This window comes from Poecile atricapillus, chromosome 10, assembly GCF_030490865.1.
Source record: "Poecile atricapillus isolate bPoeAtr1 chromosome 10, bPoeAtr1.hap1, whole genome shotgun sequence".
Taxonomy (NCBI): Eukaryota; Metazoa; Chordata; class Aves; order Passeriformes; family Paridae; genus Poecile; species Poecile atricapillus.
Window position 1 is genome coordinate 4,688,989 of NC_081258.1, and position 16,966 is coordinate 4,705,954.

At 39.6% G+C, this 16,966-nt stretch overlaps 1 protein-coding gene across 2 annotated transcripts in view; it reads left to right on the forward strand.

Annotated features, from left to right (window-relative positions):
- Positions 1-16,966, forward strand: part of CDH8 (cadherin 8) — a 152,300-nt gene that overhangs the window by 91,162 nt on the left and 44,172 nt on the right. For both annotated transcript variants that reach the window (XM_058846238.1, XM_058846239.1), the window contains 2 exons: positions 917-1,170; positions 8,671-8,807. In XM_058846238.1, the coding sequence (XP_058702221.1) occupies positions 917-1,170; positions 8,671-8,807 (391 nt within the window). The remainder of the gene's footprint in view (positions 1-916; positions 1,171-8,670; positions 8,808-16,966) is intronic.

Genomic DNA, 16,966 nt, shown 5'->3' on the forward strand with positions numbered 1-16,966 from the left:
ATGCTTGGCAATTTGCATCTTTGAAATTTGAATCATTGTGAGACACAAGAGAATTATATAGTGAATATACTGATGTGCTTCAAGACACAAACTTGAATCTCCCATAATGAAAAAGTCTAACACTCAAAAGTGTCACAGATTTGGGGTTTATTTGGTATTTCAGTCCCTTAAATCCACTGAGTTTTCATCCTTTATGAGTTAATATGGAACTGTAAAATAGTAAAAACAGTGGTGACATGGCAGGTGTATTGATAGAATAAAGTAATTTGTTTTATGATTCTGTCTGTGGGAAAAGAAAAAAAAAAGAAAAAAAGAGAAAAGATACAGAAGTAGAAATTGCTACAGTTTTAAGAAATTCCTGAGAGATATCTACCTCATTTACTCCTATAAACTGAAATACAGAGGTACTTGTAGTGCAAGAATATTGAAGTACTTTCTTATATGATTAGCTCTACATTTTACCTCTCCTGTCCAGCAAATTATAATTTCTAGTTCTTTGCATTTCTCACATTGTTCTGGAAGTAATAAAATATTTATTCTTTGTGGAGCCAGTTTAATTTTTTTTTCTTATCTCCAGCCAGTAAAGCACTGATGAAGTGCATTATTGGTATGCAACTCATGTCATCCCCAACAAATTTGTAGTATTTGTCTGATATGTAATTGTAACAGTAAAATTCATGAGAGAGACTATTTCAGCAAATTCTTGTAAAAAACAAGAAAACAGTGCTGTTTTCTCTGAGTCTGGTAAATAAACGGGTACCAATATGTGCCTAGAAAATCTGGAGGTTGGGTTTCTGGGAGAGGCAAATGACTGCATTTTGTGTGCTTAAAAATGCACATAACTCCCATCCATCAGCATTGCTATCACTTATTGTGGCCATTAATAAAAGCCATTTCTCTTTGTCCTTCTCAACAGCCACTGGACTTTGAGACCAAAAAGTCCTACACTCTGAAGGTGGAGGCAGCCAACATTCACATCGACCCTCGCTTCCTCAGCGGGGGCCCCTTCAAGGACACAGCAACCGTGAAGATCGTGGTGGAGGATGCTGATGAGCCACCAGTCTTCTCCTCACCCACCTACCTTCTGGAAGTACATGAAAATGCTGCTCTCAACTCTGTGCTGGGGCAGGTGACAGCCCATGACCCCGATGTGTCTTCCAGCCCTATAAGGTAGGGCTGCTTGAATGTGTTTTTTGGGAACACTGCTGGCAGATCCCAAGTGTATTTCCCCACTCATTGTGTGACTGTTTTCATGCTGTTCTGCTTCTGTGAAAGTGCCTGGACAGCATTTGGTTTATGATGTTAGATTTATCAGTTCAGATCATTTTCAAAATCCCCAAAATACTCCTTGCCATAGTAGTCTTATGAAACAGAGGAATGCAGTGAAAATAGGAAATGTGAGTGGTTCTTATGAGAAATGAGATTGGATGGGCTTGAATCATCAGAGTGTATCTCTGCAGTGAATTTAAATAATCCAGTAGTGTCTGCTCTAACAATACTGAGTTTGTGCCATGCAGTTGTAAGGTTGTCAAAACATATTTTGTATTCCTTTGTCTAAAGCCATTTGTGGTGTACAGATACAAAGTCAGAGATGATTATACCCATATGACTTTCGCGTCTTCAGTTTATAATATTTTCCCTTTTTGATCTGATTTGAACAAAATCTTTTATTCCAGTTTGATCAGATCAGTGGGTTTTATCTAATTTGATGAGCACACATGTTCCACTCCCCCTTGGTGGTGATTGCATGGCGTGGTGAGTGTTCCAAAGCACATTCTGCTCTGTGTAGTACCGCCTGCTAAAAGCATTAGGAAAACCAACACCAAAATGTGAAATTCATAGCAAAAGTATATGTGGGGAGACTCTATTTGCTAGTAATCATCACTGTGCATTGCTGCCTCGGGGAATTTAAGCCAGACAAGTAGTCTGCAGCATCAGGAGGATGATGTTAGCTGTTATAATCCATCATTTTCTATCACTATCATTTTCTAATCATTGTCACTTCCATCGGGTTTCTTGCAGAGCTGGACTTGAAACCATTACATAGAGGCCCTACATGATGCATATCATAGTATAGATATCTTCAGAATTAGAAATTCAGAATTGCCAGCATGTCTGGATGCTTTAGAACTTGTGTGTGAAGATGTTGGAGAGTATGTTTGAGTTTTACACAACTTGCTTCCAAGGGGCAGCTCCACTGTCTGCTCTGGGGCAGGGACAGCACCCAGGCTGGAGCTGGGGCAGGCTCAGGCTGGAGATCAGGGAAGGTTCAGCTTCCCCCAGAGGTGCTGGCACTGCCCAGGCTCCCCAGGGATAGGCAGGAGGCTGCCAGAGCTCCAGGAGCCTTTGGCCAGCGCTCCAGGGATGCCCAGGGGGATTGCTGGGGGGTCTGCAGGGCCAGGAGTCAGACTCAATAATGCTTGTGGGTCCCTTCCCACTCAGAATATCCTCTATGATTCCCATTTCTAAATCAGACTTTCAAAAGTAGGTAAACACAGCATCATCTACCATACATTTCTAAACAAAAATACCATAGAATGGCCGGGTTTGATCTGTCACAGCTGAAGGAGTGGCTCCAGCCCTGATTTTTTTGCTGCTGCCCATTGGTGTCTGTGAAAAAGGCACTGCTGGTACAAAAAGGATCCTCTGAAAGGTGTGTGAGACCAGCCATGGTGACAGCAACCTGGCTCTCCTCCCTGTATTCCAGCTCCATAGCAATTTCCCTTTCAACTGAACCTCAGCTCCTTCCCTCTGCCCTGCTCTGCTTTGCTCTTGGCTTGGTCCTGGCTCCTCTGCCTCTTCCCCATCCCCTGTGCTCCTCATCCCAGCATGGCTTCCCCCTGCTTCCCTTTTACCTTTCCTGTTTTCCCACTCTTGTTCTTCCCTGGAATTCTTTTCTCATCTGCCACAAACTCTTAATAATTTAGACCATTTACAAACCTACCTCTGTTCTTAAACTTAGCCTCTTTATTCTGTCCAAGCCCAATAAATGGATCTGAGTAAAAGACTTACCTAATTTCCACTTTTTCACTATTTTTGAAATCAAGAGACCTTCAAACTTTTAAAACCAAAAATACTTCGTGTTTCTAAACTGAATTAGAATGCTTATTCATATAAAAACACTTAGCATACATGAAACTGAACTGGCCAAAATTAATTACATTTAAACAAAAAGGTAATTTATGAATATGATTTCTATATTTTCTTTAAATAATAGATACAGTACTTCATAAGATTTAATATTTTCTAAAATTTTAGCTTAATAGCTAATTAAAGAATGTACAGAGCTCAATTTTCTGTGCAACTTTTTTGCTCTTGTTTGCTTACCTGATTAATTTGGATTCTTGTGGGAGAGCTCTAGAAAGCTCAAATTCTTATTTTTTTTTTAATTTTTTGCATAAAAAATATTATAAGGACAGAAGAAAATTCAAGTTAGTAATTCTACTATTAAAAGAGGAAAAATACTAGTTGGAGTAGGGAGCAGGAATACAATTCCTTTCTTTCCAGTTTGGAATAAAATAGGAACCTAGCAGGTTCTAACAGAAATATATTCAAACACTGCTTTATTGATTAGAATTATATTTCAGGTTATTGTATGATGTATATAAGGCAGGTTTTATGCATATTTTCTGTGATACCATTTCATAAATATTAAACTTTAGTTAAAATTCGGAAAAATGATAACAAGCTGCTCTAAAAGTGATGGACTGTTTTAATGTTAGTGTGGCCTTTTTTTTTCCTCCTTCAAAACAGAATTTTAGCAGCCAACAACAAATGTAATTTCAAGGAAATTACATTTTTTCAATAGATATCTGTTCTATCAATATTTTGCTTAGACAGAGCTACTGTGTACATTTGTTATAAAAACCCAGGCAGCACAAACAAAATATGAATCACCTTCTGTGCTCCCAATACTGTCTGCTTTGCATTAGTCTGACACACAAAGGCTCCACACGTTCAGAGGATTGCAGTGCCACAAATGAAATCAAACTTGGATATCTCTGCACATGGGAAGAATTTGATAATTGAGTCAAAGGATAAAATGTTAAAGAATTTAGAAAAATTATTATAAAACAGAGCTTGGAAAGAAGCCTGTGGTCTTAGTGGAAGGTGACCCTTCCCAAGGCAGAGGTTGGAATGAAATGATCTTTAGGATCCTTTCCAACCCAGACTATTCAATGATTTTCTTTGAACTTTTTTTTTTTTTTAAGGGAAAAAAAATTGTTCATCCTCATTTCTCCCCAGTTCACCAGTAGTTTGGTTTTAATGCTTGCTTAGAAAAGATGAAGCATTGTGTGAACTTTCTCTCATTTGATCTAAAGGCACAGAGCCTCTCATAGGTTTACAAGCAGGAATGGAATAGGTGGATTTTTGGGACTGTCCTGAATTCTCAGGCAGAGCCAGGAGCTGAAATTCGATGATCCTTGTGGGTCAGAATATTCTGTGGTTCTATGATATTTTCTCTAATCCATCAGCTTTAAAATAAGCAGCAGAATCTCTTTTTGATCCTTAGCTGCCATTGTGCAGTGCACGCTGCTTAAGGGCCTCCTATTTTCGAGGCTGATGGTGCAAATGCTTTCCAGAGTTGGGTACTAATTGCAAAGATGGTCTGTGATTTGTTGTGTTCCAGCCCAGTAATTCTGGGACGGCGTGTCAGGCCACATCTGGATGCATGCCTCTCCTTTGGGAAAGGGGCCCAGTGAGTCCAGCTCAGCTGGGAGCCTTTGCTGTGGCTGGTGTGGGCAGGGTGGCACATCCTGGGAACAGCTCCAGCCTGGCAGCATCATCCCCTGTTGGCAGAGGCTGTGGGTTCCAGCAGTGCTCACTCCCTGTGTTAGTGTTCAGGAACACAGAATCATGAATGATTATATGAAGGTGCTTTATTGAAGAGCTCAGGGATACACAGACCCAAATCTGACCCAACTTGCTTTGAGTTCAACATGTTTTATACTCTTATCATTTTATAACTTTCACATTAATTATTAAACTTACCTTGTTCCATTGTATGCATTGATTTTACCCAAGCATGGATTTCTTGTGATCCCCCCAAACCCCTAACATAGTTTCTCATGATTCTTTAAACAATAATTATATCTAATCACATCTAACAATTATATAATTTATCATATACTGACTACACAAGTGCAGTTTGACCTGATCTTAGGAAGCACAAGGCCTAAAATTTCCCAGGGACTACTTTTAACACTTTTCCCAGGGCTTGTCAAGCCTAACTTTCTTTCTAACTCCCCAAATTTTCTATGATTTTAAAATCTTTTACAATCACATACTCCTGGTGTTACTTTATAACCATGCTTTCTTTATCAGCAGTGCATTATTTTGGATAAAACATGTTCCAGGCACATAGCAAAAAGCATGAGTTATAATGTTTCTTCCTGCAGTGCAACTGCCCTCCTATAAATCACTGCCCTTCAGTGGCTTCCTCTGTGGAGAGAGAAGATTCACTGGAGCAGGTTTTCCCATTCCTTTCAGCAGAGATTTCATCTTTGGCAGCACTTGATCATTTTCTTAATTCACAGCAGGTCTTAAAAACCCAGATCCAATATTTTGTGCCTCCCCAATGGTGCAGTTGTTTATCTGTCACTAAGTACCCTGTCCAATCCACCTGGCATTAATAGAAATGGAGATTTACCACTGCTGGGGTGTCAGCTGGGGTTCAAATCTCAGCAGGCACAACAGAAACAGGGTTTCTGCTCCTATTTACATTGGTGCAAATAAAGAGAAGATCAGATAAAGTCATAACAGCAACAGTGCAGGAGCAGGACTGACAATCATTTCCAGGCTTCTGTTAAACCACTGTGGGGTTGTTCCTATAATTGTCATAGCAGAGTCATAAACTAACCCAAACTTCCCAATAACCTGTGCTGGCTTTATGGCAATTTCAAAGATATTATTTCCCAAGATATTCTTTTCTCATTTTTAGAGAAATATATGTTTTATGTATGTTTTATGGATCTGACAATGCATTCCCATTAAAAAGAGTTACAACACCATTATCATGAAAAGGAAACTGCAAATGTACAATTAGTTTTCCCAGGTTTATGACACTGCAGATTTTATTTTTTGGTTTTGTAACAAATATTTATCACATTAAAATCAGGAGAGGGTTTTACCTCTTTGTTTTCCTGCAAAGACATGCAACTTATGTTAAAAACATTTCCCCCTGAGTTGCTGGGTTTGTGTTGTGAGTAAATACTGCTGGGATGAGATAAAATGTGATATAATAAACTCACAAATGTGTCACTCCCTCTTTTATAACTTCAAGACCTGCATGGCAGGAAGGCCGTGAGTGGAAGTTTAAGGCAAGATTGATCCTTAGAGAAAAACTCTCTCTTCCCTCAGTGGAATTTGTGTCAAGCCCAGGTCAGCTGAATAGCATATGAGCATTTCACATTTTATTTTGTTTGTGGACTGTGAAAATTTCATATATGTTTGATATCAGTAGAGTTCTTTCAGCATCATTACATAAAAGTCAAGAATGAAAAGACAGTTTTAAGGGATGACTTCTTAAAAAGAGCTGATTGCTGTCTTTTCTTACATTTTCTTGAGTGAAATCTTAAACCTGTGAAAGGCTGTAAGGTATTTTTTACTAACTTCACTAGTACTAGAATTTTACTTCTAATACTTTAATTGGAACTAGGGAGACATCAAAATATGGTTAAGATCCATTTTCAAAAATGATTGCCTGAAGTTAAGTACCTACAGCTTTATTCTTCCACACAAGTGACCTGATTTTCAGAAATGCTGAGTTGAGTGCAGTTCCCATTAAACCATTGAGAACTGAGTATGTGGAGCTCATGAGAAAATCAGTTTACTTAAATGTCTAAATATAGTTGCATGTGCCCAGCTTTAGGCACAAATATTTGGAATTTGACTTCATATTTTTCTGGTACTCTTCCTACCAAGCTAATAATTTTTCAATGAGTAAAACCAGCTTTTCTCTGAGTTTCAAACAAGGCAAGTAAATATCTAACAAATCCCATTCCTAGTTAAACTGGGGTTTTCCCTCCTAAATCTATTATTTGTTAAGTACCTTACCTGTGTGATCAGGTTATCTCTACAAATGCAGTATTTAAATGCTTAAACTTGGAGATTTTGTGAAGTTTTCATTATTTAGAGTTCTCTTTGAAAGTGAGCTGTATCTTACAGAATGCAGTGCACAAATAATCCAATTGCAATGTGACTTTCATTCTAAATATGAAAATATCTGATATTGAAATAATAAAATAATAATAAAAAAAAAGATGAACACAATAATCCTAAGCTTTGAAATCAGATGCTAATGCTCTGTCTATTAAAATCGATTGTGTTAGGCTGGAATGAGTTTGAGTTCATTGGAATATATTTACTGTAGTGTATAAAGAGACTTCCAAATCAGAATATTTTTTGGAAATTGCTTCTGATAAAGCACAAACCAGAATGGAATAGCTGATTTTTGGATAACTGTGCCATTCTCGCTGTAGTAAAATATGTTCTTTTGTTGGGGAGTTTTAACAACGTGCTTGCAAAAGGTAGAAAAGTGATGAGAAAGTGGCAGTCTGGAGTCACTTTTCTGGCCACTCCATAAGGTAATTGAGTCTGATACCAAATCCTAACTCACCTATCTATTGTGCCTTGCTGTAATGCAGAACAGATGTAAAAACTGCCAGTGTGTGCTGGTAGCTTCTGTAATACAGACACAAAGGCTTAAAAGGCTTTTATATAAATCCACAATTAGGATTCAGTAAAACCCCTTGAAGTCAATTTCTGTTAAACCATATCAATAGTTTATCACTCAGCTCCCTCTTTCCCTACCTTTCCTGTCAAGAAACTGAAGGCTCAATTTTGTGATTTAGTTTCTTTTGCAAATAACTCATTAATAAAATAACTCTGTTCAAATGGACAAACATAAAAGCTTTCTGGAGATCTGGACCTGAGCTTTAAATCATCTCCCTGCCTAATGCACAGAGCAATCCACTGCAGCTCTGGCTCCTTGTCAGGCTCCCCCTACTTGGGCTGCAGAATTTACCTGGATATTCACATTTGCAAACTCTGACTACCTGTCAGATGGAACTTCTTTGGTTAAAAATCACTGATGTCAACCCATAAAAGAATTGAGCTTCCAGTGTTTTCAGTGTTTTATAGGGAAAAATGGTGATTCACTGTGCTCTGCCCAAGGAGCTGCTTGAACCATAAGCAAATAATGTGCTTGATGAATCGTTCACGCTTCGTTGATCTGAAATTTATTGGTAAAATAATATTATTCAGCCCTTTTTTAAAATAATCACAAAGTCCACCACTTTTGTGGCTTAATACATTACTGCTGAAATTATCATCAGTTACTGTGAAATACCATAGAAACTGTCCAATAAATGTGATGGATTGTGTAATTAACTCTTGATCAGCACCGTTTTTCAGAGATGCTACCCAGTGAACCTGAGGGCACTTTACGACCTTCACACTGGGTATACAGCTAATTACTCCTTGGGCAATAATTATTAAGTTTTTTTAGCCTCAGTTTGTCATTTTGTCTTCTAAATTATTATGCTATTGAGCTTCTCAATCCATTTGGCTATAAAACTGCAGCTCTCAGAGGGCTTCCTAAATTGTCTCTGTGACTGTATGGATTACACCAACTTCATTAAGTAGATTACAGGGATGTCTGTTTTGCAGGTTTTCCATTGATCGCCACACTGACCTTGAGAGGCAGTTCAACATCAACGCAGAGGATGGGAAAATAACTCTGGCAACACCCCTGGACAGAGAAACCAGCACATGGCACAACATCACTATTGTAGCCACTGAAACCAGTAAGTGTTTGTGTACTCTGACTGTTCTGTTGGGTTTATAATTGATTTTAACAGGCTGTGCAGTGGAAACCTTACATAATTCAGTAAAATAAAATATACTGGGTGTTCAAGTTAGAGAGTTTTGGAAAGAAAGCTTAATTTTTTGTGCAAGCTCCATTTCTTTTGGTTTTCACAACTGCATTTTTTTTTTTCCAGTGAATATGATGATAGAGATTCTGAAGAGATAGATGAGCACATATGTACAGGGTATGCAGGGTAACCATTAAAAAATGGTTTAAAAAGCCTAAACCAAAGCCTTATAATTAGCTCTATTAAGACAGAAAAAATTAAAGCTTTACTATTGTAAAAGTAAATTGAAGGCTCAACCCAGACGTTCTTAATTCTGAGTGCTATTATGTTTCAGAGCCATAAATGATTAAGCACAGGGGTAATGTTGCATGAAAGTAGTGCTGTTGGATACATATGGATGAGTTTACTCACACCCAGCTCTCAACAAGAACCTGCATTGTTCAGGTCCACAGAGCCCTGGTGGCTGCTCTGCACACCTGAGGCAGGAGAGCTGCCCTGCCTGGCAATACGGGTCAGAGATTTTCATCAAGGAGAATTCTTAATTAATTTGGAGCTGCTGACAGGATCCCACACGACAGTGTAATTTATTATTCATATTAGCACTGTATTTTAGACAATGCATTTGACACAAGTGGATCGAGGCAAGGGAGCAGGTGGGGAGGGTGGGGCTGGCACCCTGTGTCGTGTCCTGGACTGGAACACAGACCCTGGAACGTCTCTGCTGATGCCTCAGTTCTGTACTCAGCGTGGAGCAGAACCCATTTGTGCTGGAGCCAGCAGTGTAGGAACATCTGTCTCCAGAGCCTGGTGATGGGTGCTGCTCACTCCTGCATGGAGAGAATTGCCTGATGAGATGTTTGCTTTGTCCCTGAATTTCTGCTTTGAACAGTACAGCATTGTGGTACAGAGCATTTGAAGCTCAGTTTCATGAACAGAATAAATTGAGCGATAAAATATGCTTATTTGGCCATTTTTGTTTAATATTATTCCTGTGGCACTTGCTTTCAAAACCAAATATATTAGGAATGTGTGACACACCTGATTGGGAAAGGTGGGTCTGGGTGTGACCTGACAATCCTTGGACTTACAATCCTTGTACCCCGTGTTCCCCTGACCCACCTCAGCAATGGGGGATTTCATTGCCAGCAGTGCCCACAGTGCCCTCTCACTGTTCCATCCTGCAGCCAAACAATACTTCAATAAATTAGCAGAAATGCTTTCTGCTTGCAGGGAAGCCAAGCACATCAGGAAAGAAAGGAAGGTGTGGTTCCATCAGGCATACTTTTTCAGTTTAATATCTAACCAGTTAATAATTTTAATAAAGGAAAAATATATAAAATGTCCATATTAATTTTCTCAGATCATGAGATTTACCAACAGCATGGAAAGCAGAATTATTAGTTTATGATCCAACACCCTCAGACACTGGAATAGTAAGATGTAAAGCGAAGTCATTTAACAATTTGTTTCCTCCAAAAAGTCAAAAAGGAACAAGATAAAAGGAATAATTTTGCAAGACTCTCCTCCAGTTCATTTTTATATCTCCTTTACGTGCGTGTCAGAGTAAAGTTGCCAGAACTGCACTTTACTAAGCCACAAGAGCATGAAGTCTGCCTGTTGCATTTTCAGTTTTTTGAAACATAATTATATTCAAGAATTTTGTAAGAAATCAGCCTTGTCATTAGACTTCATGGGAGCCTCAGCATCTACTGCTATTGTAAAATTGCCTTTTATCAGACTATGGCTATGAAAATAATAATGCCAGTCTTGTTCTAAGCATTTATGTTCCTGCTGATGGCTTATTTTTGCATTCCTAATATAATTATTTGACATTTACATAAAACAAGGACTTAATTTCATAGACTACTATCTTCGCTTATTTTAGTGAAATTATTTTTAAGCTCCTCAAGCAGAAATTAAATTTGCTTATGGAACTGTCAAACAGGGGGAAATGGGCATTTTTAGATTTTTTTTCAAGACAGCAATAGACAAAATCTCTGTTGTAAAATAACTGAAATCTGTTGGAGACAGACACAAGCAGCAAATGCAAATACAAAGTGTGTCATTACGATGCCTTCACTGACAGTCTTATTAATGGACTGCTGATCTCTTGCAGGAAAATAAATATGTCGGAATTGTTCTTGCAAGAACATTTCCTCTTCCTGGGCTGGCTGCTTCCCAGGGCTTGTGCAAGGCTCTCCTCTCCATCTGCAGGGCAATGACCAGACCATTTAATTGCCATTAAATTTGCTTACTACTCATAAGCCATCATACTGGATTTTTACTTCTTGATTCCCAGTGTGGTAGATCCTAAATATGCCCTGATTTAGCAACACTTTTATAAACAGCGACTTTTGACAAACTGTAATTCACTATTTCAGAGCTTTGTGCTGGTGAGGTACCTGCATCTAAATTTGTGCTCTAACCTGAGGGAATTTTGGGCAGTTTCCTGCTTGTCATCATGACAAAGTTATTTATTTGTATCATCCCTCAGCCACTGGCTTAGGTAGGAATCTTCCAAGGTAGGATTGGTGTGGCTAAATGGAGTGTTACTGCTTCTGCATTTTCACCTGAAATAGGGATGAAGATCCTAAGGCTCAGACTGGCTGATCTTTCTAAAAGTGATCAGATTTTAAATGTGTGTGGATAATTTTAAGCATTTGTAATCCTAATGCTCCAAAATATGAATTTAACCTTTTCATTCTAGCAAAACAAGGAGAAGAAAAGCATTAGCCAGTGGGGAATGTGATTCTTCTATGTGTGCTTAACAGGCAAAAGACCAGTTTGGGGTTTTTTTTGTGAAATTTTTGTGGGGTTTTTCATTTAGTTGGGTTTTTATTCAGAAGAAATACATTTTCTGTTCTCATTCATAGGCAAGTGTCTGGCTAGTGCTTGTTCAGAACAAATTCATGCTATTGGTGAGAAACAGCATTAGTTGTGTTGTGAGACCTGTATGAACTGAGACATTTTGGATGGTGCTGTTCCCTCCTTTACTTTCCCACTGCTGACACACTCTTTTGAAGGAGGTTCTAGTTTTCTGCAGCCTTTGTTTTCAGGAATTAAACTGTCCAGCCTGACTGAAGAACTGCCCTGAGTGGCTTTCCCTTAGACATTTGCCCAGATGTTTTATTGCCTTTACGTTCTGGCTCCTGAAAAGCGTGGCCAGTGCGCAGGGCTTTTGCCTCCTGTTTAAATCCCAGAAACCATGGTTCATTCTGCTTGTGTTGAGGGACACACCTGGTACAGGCAGCTTGGTTTGCAAACTGCAGGTTGGGCTCTGTGTGGGAGCCCAGAGAGACAGGACAATGTGACCTGTGACCCTTTGGGTGACAAGGGATGAGGACCTGTGGCACAGCTGGGTGTGGGACAGCCAGAGTCAGAGCAGGAGCCCAGGGCTCAGGAAGAAGAGCCAGAGCTTCTCTGTGCTCAGGCTGTGGGGGGATAAAAGCCCAGGGACCCCAGCCTTTGTGGGGTCCCTCCTCAGAGGCACAGGCTCAGGCTGTGTTACTGTGCTGGGAATAAATGGCTTTATGGAATGAGATGTCTGAGACTCTGCCAAGGGAAACCTGTGCTGGAAGCAGTGAGGAGACCTGCTCTGGCTGTGAGTGGGGTGTGGGGAGTCAAGAGGGGATCTGGATCCCAGCAGTGACAGTGTGGGGTGGTGGGAGTGTGCCTGACAGTCCCACAAATGGTCACAAGGAGGTTCCCTTAACAGTTACATGCCCACAAGAGTGAATCCTTTAATCTTTTTGTGGTTACTAGAGATTAAACCATGCAAAGAGCTGTCTGTGGAAAAGAATGAACTGATTAACACAGTACAGGTGATGGTTAGGTGCTGGTTTCAGTATTTCAGATTTAGTTATATGTTTTCCTTTAAACTCCTTCTGCAGCTTTGGTCCTCTCAACTGCTACCCCTAAATCTGTCTACTCCTAAATGTCTTCTGCACATTTTCCCTATTATGTGGCTTCTTATGTCTCTTTCTTATGGGATCAAATTAATTTTTGCTTCTTTGTTGCTTAACTCTATTCCTCACTCGTCTCCTCTGTGCTGATGAATTCTGCCATGAGGATTTTTAAGAGAAGATAATATTAGAAAGAACCTTGACATCTTTGAAAGATGCCTCTGAAATGAAGGCTTAGGGTGTGCGGAAGAAATACATTCCTGGCAAGGGCGAGACTCAAAGCTATTGAACTTGTGAATTGATTCTTAAATTTTCTTTCTACATTGCCATTCATCCAAGTTTACCCTGCTGAATGGAAAGGAGCAGGAATATCCAGGTGATGACAGGCTGGAGGAAGCAGGTCCACTGACAGAATGATTCCCTGAGATGAACCTTTGTGCTCTGTGGATATAAAGGGTGAACGTTGTCACTGACTCTGGACTTTAAACACTGACCTAATGAGATTTCTCATTAGTTTGTGGTGTAGCTGAGACTTACATGAGCTTAAAGTTGTAGCCAAGGTTGGGAGGTTTATTTTAAATTTAAATGCTTGAGAGAGGGGTGAATGTAGTCTTGCTCTGTAAGTCAGGGTTGATAGTGCTGCTCATGTGTTGGAGCTCACTGGAGCTGTATCCTGAACAGGAAAGGAATCTGGGGGCATGTGCAAGGATTTTTTGACAGCCTGAATTGCAGTGCAGTAAGAATGAATGATTAAATTACAGACGTCTCTTTTGGTGCATCTTTTTTGTGTGTACAAAGGCTCATCATATCTTTGGTTCTTTGCTACATGCTTGAAATGAATTTTCTACCATTCAGTAAAATCTAGTGAAGTCAGGATCCTAATAGTCAGATGCACTCCCATTCTTCTGAACCCACAAATACATTTCTTCGTTGTGTAGATTACAATTATAGCTGTAACTGCTGCTCCCATTGACATGCTTGTGTTGCTGGCATTAACTGGCTGCCAATTTTGCTGGGCAGTGAAGCAGAGCAGGGTTCAGGCTGGGCTTAACCTCCTCAGTATTCTCCCAGTTTCTTGCACAGCTTTTGCAGCACTTACCACGTTACGTGTTGTCAATGCTAGTCAGAGGAAAAGAAAATCAAATAGCCATGACTTATTTATTAGACCATTTTTTCCTACAGATTCTGAATGGAGCTCAGAATCACTGATCATTCAAGCGATCAGATTGCCAGACATGGATAAGGCATGTAATAATTAAACTCTGTCCTCTTTCTGCCTCCAGCTCCATGGATTTCCATTTCCATTTTCTAATGGCTGGAACAGCCACCTTGCAGATGCTTTCCTAGCACACTCACAATGTGGGCCATTAATACTAAGGAAATGCCCATCATTGCTGGTTAATTGATGTAACAAGAGCAGTAATAAATGGAGAGCTGTATAGTTTGAAACCAAAGCAAAGACTTATCTCAGAAAAGCTGGTTTAACTTAGCCTAGAAAGAATTTTATTAGCAACAGAATTTGACTGCACAACATTCTTCTGATTTAAATATGAATATCCTGATATTTGCATACTCATCCCTCCGAAACTGAAGCGGAGATCTGCTTGAGATACAGGATTCTAGTGAACTCTTTGGAAACAAAATATACTGCAATGCCTTCATTATTAGCATTGCTGATCTGAAATTCTCTTTTTAAAAAGTGAGCTAATCTTTTTCCCCAGAATATGTGTATTACATAGTAGAGCTTCCTTGAATGATACCACAGACTGCAACAAGTAAAGAGTTCTAAATATATTCCACTTGACTGGCTTAGATTTGTGACAAACACATCAATAAATAACAGAAAGCCTGGCTCATTATCTCTAAAGACAGCTAAATAATGATCCCTTTAAAGTCCCCAAGCTTGCTTTCACCTGATGTAGCACTGAGTGGACCACTCAAGTTTTATATTTTCCTCTGAGATGTGTTATGATGATTTACAGTGCTGGATTCTTCTCCCTCTTAGGTTGGATATTAGGAAGAAATTGTTCCCTGGCAGGGTGGGCAGGCCCTGGCACAGAGTGCCCAAGGCCAGGTTGGACACTGGGGCTGGGAGCAGCCTGGGACAGTGGAAGCTGTCCCTGCCCATGGCAGGGGGTGGCAGAAGATTATTTTTAATTTTAATATTAGGTCCTTCCAGCCCAAGCCACTCTGGGATCCTGCGATCCTCACACTCTGCACATCACACAGACACACAACAGAGCAGTCTGCTAGGAATTCCAAAGCCAGCACCTGGGAGAGGATATTTCTTGTAGTCTGGAGCCGTGCTTTTAGCCAAGGTTTAACTCTCTGAATGAAGGGTTTTAATGGAATTTTTGTTGTCCTATTCTGCAGGCACTGCAGTCACAGAGATATTATTTTCATTGGGATTGACTGCTTGATCAAAGGGTTCTCGTCACTCAGCCCCATGTGCCAAGCAAGCAGTGCTCCTGTGGCAGCCTCAGCCCCCTGCCCAAGGGCTGGGCAAAGCACCAGAACTGCCACAAGTAGCAATTCTCTTGAATAATTATTCAAAGCAAGAGGTGAAAATCTAGACAAGATCTTGAAATGTGAATGGTGATTTGACCACAATAAATATTTTCCAGGCCCAGAGCAGAGGCATCTCAAGGACAAAGCTGTGGGCTCTGACACAGGTAATTACCCACACCAACAGCATTCTTTGGAAATGAAGAAGTATGAGGCAATTTTGTCACCTAATGGGAAAGGGCATAAAGCCAGAAAGGCTCTATATGGTTTACCGAGAATATAAATAGAGTAATTGAATCATCACCCAGCACATGCACTGCTAAAGTTATCTATAGTGTGTATTCCTTTCAAAAATGCAAGGACACTAATTAAAAAGGAAGAGAGACATATTTCTTCAGAACGAGCCTTCAGCTACAATGTACTTTTTAATGCCATGAGTACCTTTGCTTTCATTATGCTTTCATTTATTTAATTTTATTTAGCCTTTTATGGTAAAATAACTATAGGCATTATTAACAATAATTCTAACATTTTAGGGAGTTACTTTGGTACATCATATAGTTATCTCTAACTTAAGGCTGAGTAAATTTTGGTAAGTTTGAGAAACAGAAGGAAATAAGCCTTTATGGAGGTTTAAAGAAGAGAAGCTCAGGAATATTAACCTTTCCTGCTTGACCCTTTTTGCTCTGGTTTAGTGGAACTCAAACTATATTATCTATAATTTTTACACTAAAACACAGAATTTGCTAAGGTGTTTTTTTGTTCTTTTTCACATAACTAGAGGGTTACACGGAGCTCCTCAGTGCCTAATGGATCACTGAAGGTTTGCCATTGGGGAGTGGAGGGGCTGGTGCATCTTGTTAAACCAGTTTGCAGTTCTCAGCTGTGAAAGTGTGTTCAAACATAGCACAGATATTCCCAGTAGTGTTTGACACAGCTCAAGGACAGCAAGAGAGGTGATCCACATGGATAATAGCATGGGAGTGGCCATAATATGAGGAAATACAAATGGGAAAGGAGTGGGCTTGTGAAACAATCTCTGTTGAAGTGGTCTCAGTAGTTCAGGGCAAGCACTAAAATTCACGTATGGGATGCTGAGTAGAAGTTGGAGACCTCTGATTCCTGAGGGAGGCATGGAAGACAGATGTGAATAAAGCATCTGAACAACACAGTAAAAAAAAATAACAAACCCAAAAAGGTGGAAGAAAATAGTAAACATCATTATGACAAGGAAAAGGAGAGAGGTTTGCAGTAACAGTCTAAATTATATTTCTGTTTCCTAGCCATTTTAACTCCAGGCTGGACATCTGAGTTCTAGTCTGGCAAATATTCATTTGGTAAAGTCATACCGGAGTTGGAAGACTGTTTAAAGCTTAAAACACAAAAGGTTGGGGCATTAGGTGGTGTTGTAGAAGGAAATAAGGTTTCCTGGGGCATAAAACAGGGAAGGATTCAGGAAAGGAATACAAGCAGAAATGTACAGGACTAATTAGTGCACAGAATATTTATTAGTTACTTTAGGGAAATGTAGAGGCTGGTTAAGATGACCATATAGATATATAGATGATACCCAGATATATTAGCAAAGTGTCTTTACCATGACCAGCTACCACCTGGCCATCTGCACTTTGAACATTTGAATTAGAAGTCTAAAGAAAGTAAGATTAATCTTAGAAATACTGT